This window comes from Hevea brasiliensis, chromosome 11 (genome assembly GCF_030052815.1).
Source record: "Hevea brasiliensis isolate MT/VB/25A 57/8 chromosome 11, ASM3005281v1, whole genome shotgun sequence".
NCBI classification, from domain to species: Eukaryota; Viridiplantae; Streptophyta; class Magnoliopsida; order Malpighiales; family Euphorbiaceae; genus Hevea; species Hevea brasiliensis.
The window spans coordinates 14,691,426-14,711,494 of NC_079503.1; the positions used below are offsets into that span (position 1 = coordinate 14,691,426).

The 20,069-nt window shown below is 30.7% G+C and overlaps 1 protein-coding gene and 1 pseudogene across 3 annotated transcripts; one reads left to right on the forward strand and one right to left on the reverse strand.

Moving 5' to 3' along the window:
* The first annotated feature begins 2,879 nt into the window (after positions 1-2,879).
* LOC110633402 (potassium channel KAT3-like) lies at positions 2,880-11,921 on the forward strand (annotated as a pseudogene).
* LOC110633403 (uncharacterized) lies at positions 4,346-13,580 on the reverse strand. 3 transcript variants are annotated; one of them, XM_058129919.1, is made up of 6 exons: positions 13,434-13,580; positions 12,608-12,659; positions 12,189-12,345; positions 6,923-7,041; positions 6,279-6,323; positions 4,346-4,833 (listed from the first exon to the last, which is right to left on the reverse strand). In XM_058129919.1, the coding sequence occupies exons 1-3, from the start codon at positions 13,516-13,518 to the stop codon at positions 12,195-12,197; spliced, it is 288 nt and encodes a 95-aa protein (XP_057985902.1). In that variant the 5' UTR covers positions 13,519-13,580; the 3' UTR covers positions 4,346-4,833; positions 6,279-6,323; positions 6,923-7,041; positions 12,189-12,194. The 3 variants fall into 3 exon arrangements, with proteins under 3 accessions (XP_057985902.1, XP_057985900.1, XP_057985901.1); XM_058129917.1 differs by lacking the exon at positions 6,923-7,041; XM_058129918.1 differs by lacking the exons at positions 4,346-4,833; positions 6,923-7,041 and adding an exon at positions 4,904-5,128.
* Between the last annotated feature and the right edge of the window lie 6,489 nt (positions 13,581-20,069).

Sequence of the window (20,069 nt, forward strand, 5' to 3'; positions counted from 1 at the left end):
GGTAACTTCAATAACACCAAACCCTGTCCCACCTATTACTCTGATCCGCAGTATTTTCAATCTCCCTGTTAAATTTGTGGCCTACCAATCACATGGCTGACAGTTGCCAGAAGCATTGTTTACCTCAGCAACACACATCAGTCAACAACGTTTCTTCGTACCTTAATGTTGATGTGGCATTTAATATTTAATTAAAAATAATTATTGGTTATAAATGTGGGACTCATTTGAAATAAAATAATAATAATAAAAAAATTCATTGTTCTTGCTTTTGTTTCCAAACCCAAGTCTTTCTTCTTCTTCCTTTTCCTTCTTTCTGAGTCTCGCAAACCCAAATTTTCGAACCCCAACACGATTTCTCTAGAAATCATCAGCGTTTTCTGTCTTCCCTATCTTCCCCAAGTGTAGAGAAACACTTTGGTGTTGCCCAAAATGTAACATAAATTGTTTCTACAGAAGCTTGATTAAGGTCTAGCGATCACAGCAAGCCCCAATCATGCTAAATTGAAGAACCTAACTCTTGCAAAGAAATTGTTTAATTATATTAGACATATTACAGGAATAAAAGCTATATGTATACCCATTTACATACTGATATCATTTCATTATTCCCTGCATTTGTATTGTCATATTCCTAAGTAGTCCTCTTGTTCATGGTTAAATGAACTGTACATTACAATCTACCATGCGCTGATCAATCTAGACATCTTCTCTTGCCTTTGGTTGACCACATAAGCTGAATATAACGTCCCAAATTATCACATCTTAGAAGCATATGATATGAAAGATCATTTCACTGTACAATTAATCCGCCATAAATATACATATATGGATTTCAAAAATTTTCTTCGTTGGTTTATTCATGTTTCACATTTTGTCTCAGATAAGGGAATTAAGGGTAAGTATAATATCATGTGATAGCCTTACAGATCTGCCATGATATTTGATATATGTGTGTGTGTGTGGGTGATAATTTGAGAATCTAACATTGTACATTATAAAACTCATATTGTAGAGATACTTATTCTATGCTAGTAGGAATCCAAGTGGAGCTCCATCACCGCTGCCAAATGGAAGATTTGAGTTGTAGAGATTCATTAAAAAAAGCACTTTGCTAAGGGCAAAAAAAAAAAAATTACGAGACTTTTAATTACAAATCAAACTATAGAATCCTATTTGAAAAATGAGTCAAATCATTTATATTACTATATTTAAGGATTTAATTATAATTTGTTTTTATAATAATCTATTTTGATAAAAATAAATCATTTATATTAGGATTAAAAAAATCTATAAATTAAAAAAAAAAAATCAATCCTTTGTGAGCTGGTAGATTTGCGGTAGATGATATATGTTTGGCCAAATTATGATTATGAAGGAAAGGCATATATAATTTAGGCATGCCACAAGAGACAATTGGAATATGCAAGTTTAATGGGTAGAAATTGGGATAGATTCGGTAAAGAGAGATAAAAGATTTGATCAGATACAGGAATCATCCCAACACGAACTTACTAAATTAGATTATTCTTTTTATGAGGAGTATTTGTCTATTTAATTATTAAAACTTTCCTTTTTTTTCTTCCTTTTTTTTTTTATAGGAAAAAATTTTTCATAATTATGCAAGAAATTATTGCTATTTTGTAAGATTTGATCTATAAATAAATGCAATAAGTATAGTATTTTATTAAAAAAAATATCATTTTATTTTAATTTTTTATTAAGTAAATTAATAAGTGAGTTGGATATATTTAGAGGTTAATATACATCATATCGTATGTGTGTATGAGTTATATAGAAATAAAGATTCTATTAAATTTATAATAATTTTAAAAATATCAATTCTTGTCACTAATTTGCATGCGCATGTGTTTTATCTATTAACAAAAAATAAATTGATAATTTAATATAATATTTTATTAATTAATCATATTTTTAAAAATATATATTATTTTGCAAAAAAAAACCTTATTTATATGTAAATTTAAAATAATTTATAATAATGTTATTTAAAATTCATTTTAAAAATTTTAATAAATATTATTTAAAGGAAGTAATAAGACAATATATCTATGTAGATCTGGGATAAATTTTAATAAACGTCCCTGAATTAATATTATTGTAATACTACAGCTCTTTAACTTTAAAATGTAATATAAAACTCCATAAACTTTCAAATTTTGCATAGTAAAATGACTCTGTCTTTTAATTATTGATTTTCCAGTTAGAAACTAATATGAACAGCTCCCACATAGTGTTTTGTCAACATTTCTCTCTCATTTCTTATGTAAAGTGTAAAATTATTCTCTCTACACATGAAAAATTATTCTGTCTATAGAGAGAAGAATGATTCAATTTATACATGGCTTGAGAGAAAAAAGAGAAATACCGATTAAGTTCTATACTGAAACTGTTCAGGTCAGCGTCTAACTGAAAAACTGATAATTATAGGTTAAAGGGATTTTACTATGCAAAATGTAAAAGTTGATGAGGTTTTATATTATATTTTTAAGTTAAGGCACTGTAATATTATAACTAAATAATTTTAGAAATGATTATTAAAATTTATCCTGTAGATATGTTTTATATTTGCTAGGGGCATTAAAGAAATTTCGGATTTCCAGGGTTTCTTGTCAACTCTTCACTGATTTTTTTTTTTTTAAGATTTTAAATTATATCTATCAATTAATATGATTGAATACATTGATATCAAATTGGTACAACTTATGATCTGCAAAAATGAAACAGTCTCTTACAACAAAAAATATTAACCTTAGTTCAAACCCTCCACTTTCTCCCCGAGAATCAAAGGAAACAATTACCCTTCTCTCTCTCTCTCTCTCTCTCTCTCTCTCTCTCTGTGGCAGGGTAGGCCAACAATGTCAGAAGCAAGAGCGCCACTGCCATGGCTGTTCCGGCGGCCATCAAGCAACGAAATGATGAAAACTTTAGCCTCAGTTTCAAGCAGTCTTTTGCCAGCTTTTGGAACAGTTGTTGACGAAGGATACTTGCAGCTCAGGAAATAAGTCATAGCTCCCTATGATCATAGATACAGGTAATTTTTTTTCCTTTTTTTTTTGGTGGAGAATATATGTATATGCACAAAAGAAGTAATGGTTTTGATGAGCTTGGAATGATTAAAAGCAGGAGGTGGCAGACGTTTCTTGTAGCATTGGTAATATACTCTGCATGGGCGTCTCCGTTTGAGCTAGCTTTCAAGAAAGCAGCCACCGGCGGTTTTATGACCGTCGATTCGGTGGTTGATGCCTTTTTCGCCACTGACATTTTCCTCACTTTCTTTGTGGCTTACTTAGACAAATCTACCTATCTTCTTGTTGATGATCACAAGAAAATCGCACTCAGGTAATTAATTGATTAATTAATTAATAATATTCTCTAAGAATCGTTAACAAATAAAATATTTATATTTATATATAAATTTGAGTTGTCTATGAACACACTTTAATAGTACATTCTTATATGAGTTCAAACTTAAATTAAATATACCCATATTGTCTTTAATAATTTGGATTGAATTTTTTTAATTTAGTGATGCTTGAATTTAAGCAGGTTGAATAACAATTATTGAATTCAAATATGATATTGTTAGATTTGAGTGCAACGTATAACTTAATTGAAATTTAATTGTACCTAAAATTTCTAATTCAAGCTTGAATTTTAATTGCATTTTTCTTTTCAGGTATGTCACAAGCTTATGGTTCCCCATCGACGTGGCCTCAACTCTGCTGTTTCAATTCATATACAGAATCTTCACCGGCAAAATGAGCCAAGGTGAAGTCCTTGGCTTCGTCAACCTGCTTCGACTCTGGCGACTTAGGAGTGTTAGTGAACTCTTTGAAAGGTAAATTCCTGAAATATTATATCTCAGGACTCAAGTTTTTGCCATTTTTTTCAAACAACTGATCATTCATGAATTGAATCTTGAATTTTCTCCATACTAGAGAAAGAGACACCTTTCGGCTACTTTTTTACAAGACTTTTTAAACTAATCAGTGTAAGAAATTTAATTACTGCTTAATTTTTTTCCACCAATACTTTGAGCACAATTGATATCTGTAACGTTTTCCCAATCAATTTTTCTCTTCAATCCAAGGCAGGTTACACTATTTGCAGTGCACTCAGCAGAATGCTTCTACTTCTGGCTGGCTGCCCATCATAAAAAGCCAGATAATACATGGATTGGAGTTCAGGTTCATGATTTCAAACACAGAAGCATTTGGCTAGGTTACACCTATTCCGTTTACTGGTCAATTGTCACCCTAACCACTGTTGGCTATGGAGACTTGCATGCAGTCAATACAGGAGAGAAGATTTTCAATATGATTTATATGCTATTCAACATTGGTCTCACTGCTTATATAATCGGAAACATGACAAATCTCATTGTTCACAGCGCAGTTAGAACTTTTGCCATGGTAATTTCCATCTATTTCAGTTCAAATCAGTATCACATCTCACCCATCTCTAAATCCAACAGTTAGAACATCATAATGGACCATAACTAGAAAGTTCTGTTCTTAATTATTGATGTTTAGTGTGGATATTGGTTTGACAGAGGGATGCAATCAATGAGATATTACGATTCGCATGCAAGAATAGACTCCCAGAAGGCTTGAAAGAGCAAATGTTGGCACACATGCAACTAAAATTCAAGAGAGCGGAGTTACAGCAAGAAGAAGTGCTACAGGACCTACCAAAGCTACAAGATCCAGCATTGCTCAGCATCTTTTCCATAGCACTGTTGAAAACACCTATCTAGTCCAAGGAGTCTCCGAAGACCTCATTAGCCAGCTGGTAAATATATCATTTGCTCTGCATAGAATTTAGGTAATTCTACCACTGTAATTACATAAGAAATTGCATCCAAGAATAAACAAATAAATAAATAAAATAGTAATGATTAATTCATGTTGCCAAAGCAATTGTAACGGGAATATCTTGTTTGTTCTCCAGGTATCAGAGATAAAAGTCGAATACTATCCACCCAAGGTAGAAATTATTTTACAAAATGAAATTCCAACAGATTTCTACATTTTGGTGTCTGGAGAAGTGGTATGTCTCCTTCCTTTTTCTCACAGGCAATACTATATAATCCAGGACGTGAAACCTGAGATTTATTTCAAATTGCAGGATGTGCTGACATACAAGAATGGAACAGAGCAGGTATTTCCGAATATACCAACAAATGAAACTTCATTTTCTGATATCATTGTGTGACAACCACTGATCTAAGAATTGATTACTTTTCTCCGGTATACAATAATTTGAATGAATACTTCGTGCACAAAATGAATACAACAATTTGCCATGCAGTTCTATCAAACCAAAGAACTATGATATACAGTAAACCTAGTTTGAAGTATAACTCCAGTTTACACCATGGATGTCAAATCCAGATTCGACCAACGGATCGGATAATCCAATCCGATTTGTTAACAAATTCTGGGTAGGACCAATTTAATTGAAAACTAAAGTTTAACCCGATCCAGTTACTAATAAACCCTAATTTTCATATATATATATATATATGAAGTATTTTTCTATTTTATTAATTTGTATATCTAAAAAATAATATTTAAAATTTTCTCAATTTACTGTTCTATATTTTAATATATTAAAATTATTTTTATTTGTGTGAATAAATTTATTATTACGAAAATTTTATTTTAAGTATTTTTATTACAAAATATTATTTAAATTTGAAATTTTAACTAAAAATTTTAAATTATTTATTTAAAAAATGTTTAGAAATTGAAATTTAACTAAATTTATTTTAATTATTATTTATAAATTATAAAATATATCAAATCACTAATTATAATAATAATAATTATTATTATTATTATTATTATTATTATTTAAAAAATTATTAATTTTATAATATATTTAATATTATACTGATTAAACTTTGACTCCATTATGATTCAATCATAAATCAGCTCTACTTTTCTGACTCAATAACTAACCCGAATTTGAAAACATTGCTCTACCCACATTATGGTTATCTTCAACTAATCAACACCAATGACAACCCTGTGACCGGATTTTTGCTGTGAACAAACACGATTTACACTCTGTTTGGAAAGGCTACAAGAATTGTTTAAAGGTAAGATAAAATCCCAGCTCACTAATTTGATGAGTTGAAAAAATTGAAATTTTAAATATTTTAAACCTCCAAAAACCTTAACATTCCAAGAAAGATATTGCTATCAAGCAAGTCACCCATGTACTGATTACTTTAAAAATCCATAGATTACCTCTAAAACCTTCCTCCCAAACAGAGTGTTACTGTCAACAAGATCCTGAGGAATTAAATCAACAAACAGGTTAACGTATAATACAACAATCTTCAATCAATTACAACATCGGTTGATGCATAAAAACAAGTAGATGTTGTTATTAAAGCAATATCTTCAAAGAGGATTCCTGATCATGTTACTAATTCTGGAATTTCAAGTTTCAGAGCTTTTAAAGAAATACGCTGTATAAACAAGTTAACTGAAGCCTGTTATCCTAATGCAGTGCAATTAACAAACTTTTATCAATGTTCCCAAGAGTTCTTCAGTTTTTGTCAAAACTAGGAGCTGCAGATATGGCAGGAGAAATAGGAGTTATTTTCAATATCCCACAGCCTTTTACAGTGAGGACCAAGAGGCTTTCGCAGGTTATCAGGATAAGCCATCACCATTTCAAGCATATGGTGCAGCCACAAAGTGAAGATGGAAAAACAATTGTCTCCAACTTTCTTCAGGTTTGGAGAAATTCTGTGTCATACTCATACCATCCCAATTACAATCTCTCTCAAACTTAATATTTGACAAAAGCTGAAGTATTTGTTTATTCTGAATTCTTTGGTTTCAGTACTTGAAGGGCTTAAAACAAGAGATGCAAGAAGAAATACCCTTCTTGATGGAATTGCTGGGTGACATGAATGCGGAGGCATTTCTTCAGCTTTGACTAGTATTACTAGTGTTAGACAAATCATTTGTTACAAGAAGGGATCTTAGCACACCTATCTGGCTGCAAAAGAATCATGTTTAATCTAAAATTATACAGAAATTTTTATTGCCGTGGAATTTAAAATGAGTTTTGGAAAACAAAAAAGAAGATCCTCTTAATCAAAATTGTTAATATCATTCTGATTTACATATCAGATTCACCCATTACAATGTTATGTTGTACCATTCTGGATTTCTTAATGAAAGAATATTATAGACGTGTCAAAGTGTATAGGGAGAAGAGAGAGATGCAAGGAAAGAAAAGAGGGAAAATCCAAGGAAAAGCAAGAAAATTGATTTGTTTTTTTTGTTTTAATTTTCAAAAAATTGCCTTGGACATGTGAAAGAATTAGCGCCTTTTATTTTCATTCTGGCTGATATGGATCAGTACCTAGAGCAATATGATTGAAGGGGATTATGCATTTGACTCTTCCTTCAACATGGTATACATAATTCATAATGGCCAGTATGAAACAATATTTGACAACAGTATTTGTGATCAATTAGCATATTATTATCTCTAAAAGTCATTTCTGGTCTTTGCAGCGCACAGCAATAAATGAGCTAGAAAATCCTGCAGCACTAATTTCTCACAGAGATGCAAGTGCAAAAGGTAATGACCTTGAACTATCTCTATTCATACCTAAAAATGTGCCCATGAAAGAGGGGAAGAAAAGCACACGCACACAAATATTAAAAAACATACGTCTGCCTGAACCATTCTTCAAACTGGGGGACTTTGATTATTAGAACATTTGACCTATTGGATGGATAATTGCAATAAATGTTCGCTCTAATCTCATTGAACAGCAAATGCTCTGTTTTATCTGATGTCGATCACTAATATCTAGACCCGGGGAAGGTTCGGTTTGAATTGGGAATACCCGGAACCGGTCAGTTTCAGTTTGAACTGACATTTTTCTTTAAAAAAAAAATGTTTTGGCCTCCTATAGGTGTTTCATTGAGGGGAGTGTGTTAAATATCCCACATGGATTAGGTATGTGGATAATGTACCCTTACAAATATTTAGACATCCTCTCCCTTAGCTAGCTCTTAGGAGTTAAGCCCGTTTTATTTTCTTATTATGTTATCCCACTTCAATCGGGAATATGGTAAAAATGTTAAATATAAAGATTTGGACAAACCTCTCTCCTTGAGACTCTTTGGGTTTGAGTTAAATTTAGTTCATTTAGTATCAGAATCTCTCAAATGAAAAAGTCTAAAGTTTGTAAAGTGAGTTTGTGCTTCTTCAAACTTCAAGTCCAGTGGCCATTCACATATAGGAGTGTGTTAGAGATATAAAACTACTATTAAAGTCCTCACCTACAAGTTTAAGCTTTTAGGTTGTAGGTTGAGTGGTTTCTTAACACTTCTTTTGCCTCAAATTCCCCTAATTGGTGTGAGAGTATGTCGCTAAGTTACAATTTGGGGTTTGGGCATGGAAGAAGGGCTATCCATCCATTCTCTTGGATAATGGCAAAGGGTATCTAATTCATAACTAACTATAAACTATTAGATGTTCAATATGTTTATGCTATATATAAATATCTGAGTATGCATTGCGAACCACAATTAACAAGGAAACTCCATGCCATCGGATGGTGTTCTTACAGTAACCACACAATGTTGGTTTATCTAAGTCTGAGAACTACAACTTTCCTGCTTGACACAAGGACTTGATTTCTCCAATGTACAGAAGCTTAGATTTCGCTTAAAGTAATGACCATGTAAGGTTCCTGCATAAGTTTCGTATAGTAATTTTGCAGGAAGACCAGAAACGTTTAGTCCAATATCAAGCAAATGTCCCATAAGGGTGATAATACATGGGCATCATCCAAATGAAAGTCCAAAAGAAGGCGATACATTGGGAAAGTTCATTCACTTGCCAGATTCTATAAAAGATCTTTTCAGATTTGCAGGTATGGTATTGCAGAAATAGAACCTTATATTTTCTAGGATATTTGTTTTGAAGGGCCTTGTATGATCTCACCTTTTTATGTACAAATGATAAAATAAGACAAAAGAAAGGAAGAAAAAGGAGGAGGGTTGCGGTAGGTGACAATCAGCGTAAAAATTTCGTCACACCCTATGATATGGATTCAAATGATATAAACGTTGGGGCATCCTCTAAGGATTAGATCTTTAGAAATAAAGGAAGCACTTAAGAAAATGAAAGTGGGTAAAGCCTATGGACCCGATGGAATACCAATTGAAATGTGAAAGTGTTTGGGAGATATGAGAGTGGCATGGTTAACTAAATTGTTTAATAAGATTCTAAACTCAACGAAAATGCCTGATAAATGGAGGAAGAGTATTTTAATACCTACTTTTAAAAATAAGAGAGACATACAGAGTTGCTTAAACTACAGGAGAATTAAACTCATGAGCCATACTATGAAGTTGTGGGAGAGAGTTGTGGAACATCGACTACGTCATGACACTTCTATCTCTCCCAATCAATTTGGCTTCATGTCCAGTCGTTCAAATATTGAAGTGATCTTTTTCATTAGAAGCTTAATGGAAAAATATAGAGATGTGAAGAAAGATCTATACGTGATTTTTATCGATTTGCATAGTTATCAAAGGCTCAAGGCGCACCGAGGCGCCAAGGTGCCTTGGAGCCTAGGCGCAAAGCGCAGGCGCGCGCCCGAGAGAGCCAAGGCGCAAAAATAAAAAATATATATTAAAAATTAAAAAAATTATAATTATGTTATCACACCTCAAGTAACATAAAACTATATTATAATAACTAACAAATATGCAAGTAATAATTAGTTTATAATCCAAAAGAGATAAAAATAAACTATTAAAAATTAAAGTTTAATAAACTAGTAAACTACTAAATGTTCAATCCACATCAATAAAAATATCAAAATCCTCTTCATCTTCTTCATCTTCTTCATCATCTTCATTATCCTCCTCATACTTATCTTCCAAGAGAGAGAGAGAGCATGGCAGCCAAAAAAAAAATGCAGAAAAGAAAGTGCAGTCCAGAAACACTGCAGGAGAGAGAAAGAGAGAGAGCATGGCAGTCCAAAAAAAAAAAAGAGAAGCAGAAACAGAAAGTGCAGTGCAGAAACACTACAGGAGAGAGAGAGAGAGCATGGCAGTCCAAAAAAAAAAAGAGAAGCAGAAACAGAAAGTGCAATGCAGAAACACTACAGGAGAGAGAGAGAGAGAGAGAGAGAGAGAGAGAGAGAGAGAGCATGGCAGTCCAAAAAAAAAAAAAAAGAGAAGCAAAAAAAGAATACCCAGCACAGGAGAGAGAGAGAGAGAGAGAGAGAGAGAGAGAGAAAGCATGGCATTGGCAGCAAAAAAAGAAAAAAATAAAACACTGAAATAAAAAAGAAAACAATGCAGCACAGGGGAAGAGAGCAGAGGAGAGTGAGAGGAGAAGAAGAAGAAGAAGAATAAGAAAAGAATAAGAAAAAATACATACCAGGTTTGTTTCATCTCTCCCTTCACTCCTCTTCTTCTTCTTCTTCTTCTTCTTCTTCTTCTTTCCTTTTTGCTGGCTGTTGGCTGCTGGACAAGCTTAAAAAAAAAAACCCTAGCAGCCTATCCTTTTATCATGCGCCTTGCCTCATCGGTGCACCTCGTGCCTCGGTGCGCCTCAGCTGTCCTGAGGCGCCTAGTGCGGCGCCTGGTGCGCCTTGCGCCTGAGGCACGCCTCAGGCACGCCTTTGATAACAGTGTCGATTTGGAGAAGGCTTATGATAGTGTTCCAAGAGATGTATTATGGAGAGTGTTATAACAAAAAGGAGTATCTATTAGGTACATACAAGTGTTGAAAGATATGTATGAAGGAGCAACTACTATTGTGCGCACAGTGGGAGGGGACACGAGATTTTCCTATCTCAATTGGATTACACCAAGGTTCAGCTGTAAGCCCTTACCTTTTTACATTAGTTTTAGATGAATTGACGAAATATATACAAGAGAGTATCCCTTGGTGCATGATATTTGCAGATAATATAGTTCTGATAAATGAAACGCGAGAAGAAATTAATAAAAAGCTAGAGTTTTGGAGAAGTACTCTAGAATCAAAGAGTTTTAAGTTAAATAGAATGAAGACAGAATACATGCATTGCAAGTTCAGTGAAGGCCGAACTGGTGATATGGAAGGAGTTAGTTTGAATGGAGTGGTACTGCCCCAAAGTAATCACTTTAAATATCTCGGCTCAATCCTTCAAGTAGATGGCGGATGTGAGGAGGATGTTATTCATAGGATTAAAGCCAGATGGTTGAAGTGGAGAAGTGCCACGAGAGTTTTATGTGATCGCAAAATTCTCAATAAGTTGAAAGGAAAATTTTACTGTACAGCCATATGACCGGCCATATTATATGGTAGTGAGTGTTGGACACTGAAAGAGTCGTATGTGTCTAAGATAAGAGTTGCGAAGATGAGAATGTTAAGGTGGATGAGTGGTCATACTAGACTAAATAAAGTCCGTAATGAGAGTATTAGAGAAAAAGGTAGGAGTGGTGTCAAATGAGGATAAGTTGAGAGAAGGGAGATTGAGGTGGTTTGGTCATGTGAAGTGTAGACATACGGAGGCTCCAGTTAGACAAGTAGAGCACATTAGGTTAGAGGATAGAAAGAAAAGAAAGGGTGGACCTAAACTGACTTGGAGAATAGTAGTACAACATGACCTAAAAGCATTACACATTTCCGATAATTTAACCCAAAATCGTTTAGAATAGAGAAAGAGAATCCATATAGCCAACACCAAATTCTTGGGATAAAGGCTTAGTTGAGTTGAGTTGAGTTGAACTTTCTTAAACTTTTTGCATGCAGAAAAGAAGCTTGGCAAACAAGGAAACACAATTCTTATGAAGGATGGCTCACAAGTGGAAGATTTGGTTGCTTCAAGAGAGAATGATCACTTAGTTATTTTCTGAAAGTTCAAACAATAGCTTAACTAACTTTCAGCCCACATATTATTTTTGTTTTAAGTAATCATTTTGAAAACTCATTGTAAAAGTTTGAGTTGTCTAATATTTGAAAGGACAAATTATGTACCTAGTGTATTTTTCTTTTTCTCTCTCTCTGTGTGTACTGTGTACAATTACAATTACAATGTGATTATGGCATGGCCAACTGGCCAAAAATACATCTGCACATATGTTAGAACTCAAACTGTAAATGTTAACAAAATATGAGCTTACAGCTCTTTAGCATCTGTTGTTGAGCATATCCAGTACAGTGTAAGCAGCTTTCTGAAACCTTTCCTTCTCTTCCTCCAAGATTTTCTTCCTTTCAAGGGCAGAATCTTTGCATTTTCCTATCTCTTCCACTATTCCAGTAGAGTTTTGATCAATTTCACTGAAGAGAATTCATCCAAAAAAAATTCTAGAAATGAAATATGTGCAAAGAAAGAAAAGGAGATATAGGTAGGAAATTACAAAATATACAGACTTATAAAAAAAGATATAAGTTGACAAATGGTAGAGAAGCAGGAATAACCATGTGCTTGTATTCAAGAGGAATGGGGAAAAATATATCACTGCATTGCTAATACATAAATAAAACCTTTTTCAAAAAATAATTTTCGCATTTCTGAAACTAAAATTGATTAAGAACTCACACTATCATCTTAAGCATGTTCCCCATTGCCGTCTGGACCTGCTGTGACAAATCTGCAAGCACAAAATGGAACCTGAGATTTTATTTAATTTGGCAAGCATAGAACCATTATATGAGCGAAACAGATTCTACTAGAGCAGATAGGATACCAAGAATAGCAAATTCTATACGCGAGCGTGCATTTTGTGCGTCCGCGCGTGAAAATTTTAGCGTATTGTAAGTAAAAAATTATAAGCACACAGTGGATACAAACTTCACGAGGTATTTTTGGACTTTGAACATCTTGGAACTCCTTGCTTATAGCAGTTCATAAAGAATCATTTACAATAGGTAACAGCTGAGTACAAATTCATATTCTCCCTTCCTTCTGCTTTCTGATATAAATTAAGGTAATACTAATCCCATCAAGATCACAGTTGTGAAGAAATTCTTGCTCTAAACAGAGTGACAAATTTATGATTCAGAGATCCTTCAAAGTTCAAATTAAGAATAGCAGTCTTCAAATATTATTTCATAAAAATATACAATAACAGAACTTCAGAGAAAAGGTATCTCATGTCATTTTCCTGGTTGCTGATCCTAAAAATATCATAAAGAATTCACTATGATGCCTTGCTGCAGATCCTAATGATAGAGTGCAAATAATTTATCGATTAAAATCAGCTTAACCTCAATTAATTACACAAATTCTAACAGATCAAGCAAGTTTTTCTAATCAGCGCCTAATTTTCGAAGAGATCACACTAACAAATTTCTAACAGTTTAAAATCGCGTGATTGCGATTCAAAAGAAAGTGTAAGTAATTATCATATGGTGCGAAAACGAACCAGAGAGGAGAGACGAGAGCTGAGACTCTGCCTCTGGAGAAGAGGCGAGAAACTGAGAGTGAGGATCGCTTGGTAGAACCGCCATTGAAGATGCCTGTTAAGCTTTTTCGAGAGAAAAGCGGGAGAGGATGTTTGAAATCAGCGGGGGCAAGAGCAGATGTTTTTTATTCGATTCCAGGCGCGAGTTTTTTGAGGGGAAATTGGTTGAAAAATGACGAAAACGTCCTTTCATTAGTGGGCTCCAGAATGGGCTGGATTTGGACATTGGATGGGTTTTTGACTTTCTGTTGAACTTGAAAGCTCAAGTGGAAAACCAAATCAGCCATGCTTTTTCTGTGGAATTTGTGTGCGTATATAAAAATAAAATTTTTATTTATTAAATTATTTTTAAGATAAAAATAGAAAATTAATTATGAAATTCCAAATTTGTCGCAATTTTAATATTGGAATCAGATTGGTTATTTAGTTGGTTATATTAAATTTGGAATCAATCAATGATCAATTTAATTTTTTTTTTTCCATTAAAAACATTCATATCTTAATTTTTGTAATTTATATTTTATAAAATTTAATCAAAATTCGTTCATTAATTAATTTGATAAAATTAAATAATTAAATTTTTATTTTTTGAAATATTATTAAAAAACAAATCCTAATTTCTTGCTCGTGAATTAAATCTTTATATTTTTGAATTACTAATTCAATTTGGTAAGTAAACTTAAACAATAAAATATTTTTCAACTATAAAAAAGAAAGTTATTAGATGTGTTAGTCACTATTTCATTCAATTTAAAGTCATCAATTAGGTATTTTTGTCTTCAATTTAAGTTATTTCATAGGATATATCTTTTTTTTTCTCAATATTTCATTGGATATATTAATCACCAAATACTGTTAAGACTTATAAATCTTTCGTATAAAATTATGGTGATTATTTATGAGTTTTAATTCGGTAATATTATAATATTTTAAATAAAATTAAATAAATAATTACAATTATTAATAATTTAAATCACAATGATATATATATATATATATATATTTATTTTTTTATGTAAAGATGCTGCATTTCATTAGAAAAGCAACCAAAACCAAATAGAAACATCGTGACAGTGAGTTACCAAAGCATGATTACTGTTCCCTCTTGAGCATATTTAATCTGGGAGCTCTTAGGATCATTCATTTTTATCAAAAGCAATTACTAATAATAGAAGCACACCTTATTTTCTTAAGGCATTGTAGAGTATCACATCTTATTTGTCAGCATAATTACAGTAATTAGCATAATTATAGGATATTTATGTAGCATAATTACAGTAATTAGTATAATTATAGAAGATTTATATTATTCTTATTTAAATTAGCTCACATTCTCATGTATAAATAGATGTAATATCTTTATAAATAAGACACAGATAAATACACAATCCTTTCCTTCATTACTTGTATTCTTTCTTATAACATTATGTATTACAAGTAGACATAAAAAATTTACAATGCGCCCCTTTTTGTACGTTGTCTAATAGAATAGTTAGTCCATCCCCAAATTGCCATGCCCATACATGATAATGGAGTCAACGATTGATTTCTGACCTTTCCATATGACCAATACGCTGGCCATCACTTTACAACTAAGCTATCCAAGAGGGCAGTTAGTCTGTCCCCAAATTACCATGCCCATTCATGGTATTGGAGTCAGCGATTGATTTCTGGCCTCTCCATATGACCAACACACTGGTCGTCAATCTACAACCAAGCTATCTAATTTTGCGAATATGTCTCCGCCGTTAAAAAAGTATAACCTCGACTGTGAGCCACTTATAAGCCACAAAAAAAAAAATTGCTAAATCTTTTGCTTAATTTGCCTCTGTACTCCAATTACCTGGCAATCACCTACACATACAATCCCGCATGTACTCTCTTGAAATATTGCCCTATAACTTGTCTTTCCCAATCTTTGTGACAAAAGCAATTTTATTTATTTTAATAACACTTACTGAAGGGATTTGCCCACATTGGGGATGTGGGTTTGGCTTTAAGAATGTGTAGTTTTCGGTTTTAATTGAAAAATTAAATCAAATTAATTTAATATAATTAGTTCAATTTTTTAATTTAAATGGTTTAATTCAGTTTGATATTTTTAATATTTTTAATTATATAGATCATTCAATTATTTTCATCAAAAATTGAAGAAGAACAGAATGAAATTAAAATTCTTATACTATGTCATTCTGATGCCCTATGCGTGTCATAACTCATGTCCTCTATCTCTTCTTTTTCCATTTCCCACGCTTATGCCCACCCAGCCTTACTATTCCTTCTTCTTCTTCTTCTCCACCTCCACCTCCACCTCCACGATTCCTTCCCACCCGTTGGCATGCATCGCATGGCACTGGCAAGCATTATTTCCACCCACCAGATCCATGATTCCTTTCCATCTAGAGATGAGAGACCCATTGGTTGCATTACATCGCACTATTAAAGATTCGTTGCGCCATTAGAGAGTTAGAGACCCATTGCACCATCACCATTGACATCGGCTCATGGCATCTCACCATCATCCTGGACACCATCAAAGCCAAAGATTGAAAGCTAATACCTTTAAGGGAGAGCATCGCATCGCACCATCGTCCTCAACACCTCAAATTTGTAATTTGTGAAATGTGAGTGCAATTATTAATTGAATTTGCTGTTATTGCTTCAATGATAAGTTTATTTTTCTACTTTCAATACTTCAATTGATTGATTGATTGAGTTTTTTTTGTTGTGATTGAATTTATTAATTGAGTTGCTGTGAGTGTCTCAAACCTACGATTTTAAATTAAATTAATTTGATTTGATTCAATTTCACTTTTAATTTAATTTAATTTTAATTAATATTTTTATAAAATTAATTTTTTAATTTCTATTTGATTTTAAATTGAACCAATTGAATGTTCTTTCTTACATGGCTCAACTCGACTATTAAAATTAAATTACTTAAACAGGTGAGAATATATATTTACCACAGCTGAAGTTCAAACAATGCACACCCTGAACACCACCACGCACCACTAAGCAAGCACATTCTACAAGCGAAGCACGAATACTGTGGACAATGTCTCATTCGAGGTTGCTATTCCAAATTGTGAAATCCTCCAATCTAAACTTTGATCTTCTCCTGCCCATTAAAAAACCAAAAACAAAAACAAAACTCAAATGATATATTATTGAGGATCATTATAAAAAGAGCGTATCTTCTCGAGGAGACAATCACGTCCAAACCTCAATATTAAAATGCTGATAACATAGGTTTACGTTTCTTAATTCTCTGCGCTTTGGGAATTTTTTGGTACTTGTGGAGGTAGGCACGTGTGACTTCCAAGGGAAGGAACAATTTTTCTTTTCCTTTTTCTGTTTTTTAAGAAAAAAAAAATTGTCTAATATAATAATTTGACTTATTGTCATTTACTCTCTGTCTGGTAGATGTGTAGCAACTCAGATTGATTAGTATTTTCAATATCAAAAAATGTACGGTGGCCTTCTTTCTCTTAAACTTTGACAAGATATTAGTGGATTCTATCATAATTACGACCCATTATTTATTTAATTTTATGAATATTTTTATAAAAATTATTAAATTTTAAATTTTTTAATAAAATATATTAAATTTTAATTTAATTTTATAAAAATTATTATAATAAAAATTTTTAAATTAATTTATTAATTATTTTATAAATAAAATTGCCTAATTAATAATTATCGATAAAAAAGTTTAGTAACAAAGAATAATTGTATATTTTTTAAAAAAGTTAATAAAATGAAATAATTTTTTAATCATGATAATTTTTATAAAATAAAATTAAAATTTTATAAATTTTATAAAAAATTTAAATTTTATATTTTTATAAAAATATTTATAAAATTTTATAATCACATATGACATTTATCTGTAATTTATAAGTCTATATTGAATCTCACTCTTATTTAAATCGAAACTGAAAATAAGATAAATTTAAATTAAAATTGAGATTCAAATTAATTAGTAACATCCATATAGAAATCGATTTTAATTTCCCCTCCCCAATTCGATTTTTACCTAAAAAGAATTAAAAACAAAATTAAAGTGACGCACGCTGATATTGCGGTGCACTCAAGTCGCGTTAGGGGTGTGCAGTTTTCGGTTTAAATTGAAAAATTGAATTGAATCGATTAATTCGGTTCAATCGGTTCGGTTTTAAAATTTAATCGGTTCGGTTCGGTTTATAATTTTAATAATTTCGATTAAATTGGTTCGGTTCGGTTATTTTCATAAAAAAAATCAAAAAAATCGAACCGAACCAAAATTATTAATATATATAGGAAATCAAAAAAATCGAATCAAATTGAATCGAACCGAACCGAAATCAAAGGAAACCGAACCGAACCTAAAGATTTTTTAGTTTTGATTTCTAATTTTTTTTGTTTTTTTGTTTTTATTATTTAGATTTAATGTTAAAAATATAAAATTTTATAAATTTCGGTTTGATCGGTTTAAAATCGAACCGAACCGAAATTTATCGATTCGATTCGATTCGGTTTTCTCCTATCAATCGGTTCGATTCGATTTTTAAAATTTTTTATTTTCAGTTTTCGATTTTATCGGTTCGGTTCGGTTCAAAACCGAACCGACCGTTTGCACACCCCTAAGTCGCGTCATACTCAACCTGCTTATCTTAAATATTATTGTTTTTTTTTTATCAAAATCTTAAATATTATTGTAGCTAAGCAGATTTTTTTTTTAAATTTCATTATTTAAAAATTAATTTAATTTTATTATTTAAAATAATTAAATAATAACCATATTTTTAAAGTATAAATATAGTTCAAGAGAGTGCAGTGGAGTAGAGCAGAATTTCATGAGCAGTTGAAGCAATTAAAAAACGTGGTGAAAATTATAAAGCATAAAATATATTGTTATTAAAATTATAGTAATTTTAATAAAATTATTATTTTTATATAATCAATACATATATTGTAAATACAGATTTTTTTTAATTAAATATTTTTAATTTTAATTTCAATTTAATTCAGCATTAAATTTATGTTTTCTTCCCAAGCATACTCTGCTTTTCAATAAATATTTACAATTTTAATTCAGTTAATCTCTCTTTTATATTTTCTTGCACGGCTTTTACATGTAAAAAGCAATCATTTAATTTTTTTTTTTAGTAATAAAATAATTTTTAATTTTTAAGTGCAATAATTTATTTTTCCACAATCAAACATCCTTTAATTTTCAAGAGCAATCAATTGCTTCTACCGCATAAACTATCAATTCAGATCTTAGTAATAAATTAATATTCAAATTTAGCAATTTGACACGCTATGGATATAATATTGACGAAGCGATTTTCAGTGGAGTCAAGTAACCATAAGAAAATTGGATTTTTTTTTATTTTATTTTTCTTGTTACACAATTGTTCTGGTTAAAAATTTAAAAGAGTGCATTTACATTATTTAATTGAGATTTTAGTGCCTTTGACATGTCTGCAAGTTCATTTACACGTGAAAAAAAGTTTGTACAATTTTTTTTTACACGTTAGGTTCCGTTTATTTTAAAGAAAATAGGTGAATAAAAAAATATTTTTTATTAAAAAAAATTTAAGTCATTTTTTTAAAAAAATAATTTTATTTTTCTAAAAAATAAAGTAATGCATTTTTTTATTTTATAGGCATTAATATTCTTATTTACATGTGAAACACTTTTATTTTATATATATATACACACACCATTAGTATAATATTACCACTAAATAATGAAAAATATTTTTTTTTAAAAATATTTTTTATATATAAATTATTTTCTAAAAAATAAACAAAGTTTAACTCCGTTTATTTCATGAAAAATATTTTTTATATTTTATGGTGTTTGGGGCACTCAAAAAAATAATTAACAAAAAATATTTTCCTGATTAAATAAAAAATTATGTAATTTTTAAGAAAAATTACTTCTATTTTTTCAAATGTCGAAATCATTTTTCATTTTCTAAATTTTGATAATCTTATTAAAATGTGAACACATTTATATATATATATATGAAATAAATATATATCATTAATTTAACATTAAAATCAGATAAACAGAATTATTTTTTATAAAATAAACGAAATTTAAATAAAAATTTATTTAACATGCAAACACACATCTATCTATCTATATATGTAAATCATGCAGATATTCTCCGAGTACTATCACGTGGCACATTCCTTAAAGAATTTTCCACATATCATCCTCCATAAATGAGTTATAACTTTTTTTTAATCTAATTATTTAATTTTTTTTTTTTTATTTTAATTAGTAAAAAGTTTACTGTATGTCACCCTTCATAAATGAGTGTATAACTCTCTTTTATGTTAATTATTTAATTTTTTATTTTTCTTTTAATTAGCATTATTATTAACATTACTATCTTAAATTAATTTTTTTGACTTAAATTTTGTTAAATTTGATTTTTAAAAATTAAAACTTTTGTGATTAAATGCTTTATTTAAAAAATTTTTATATTTTTTTCTTTATAAATTTATTTATACAAAAACATTATTCATCGCATACTACTCTCCATAAAAAAATGAGATAATACTCTTTTACGCTAATTATTTGATTCTTTTTTATTT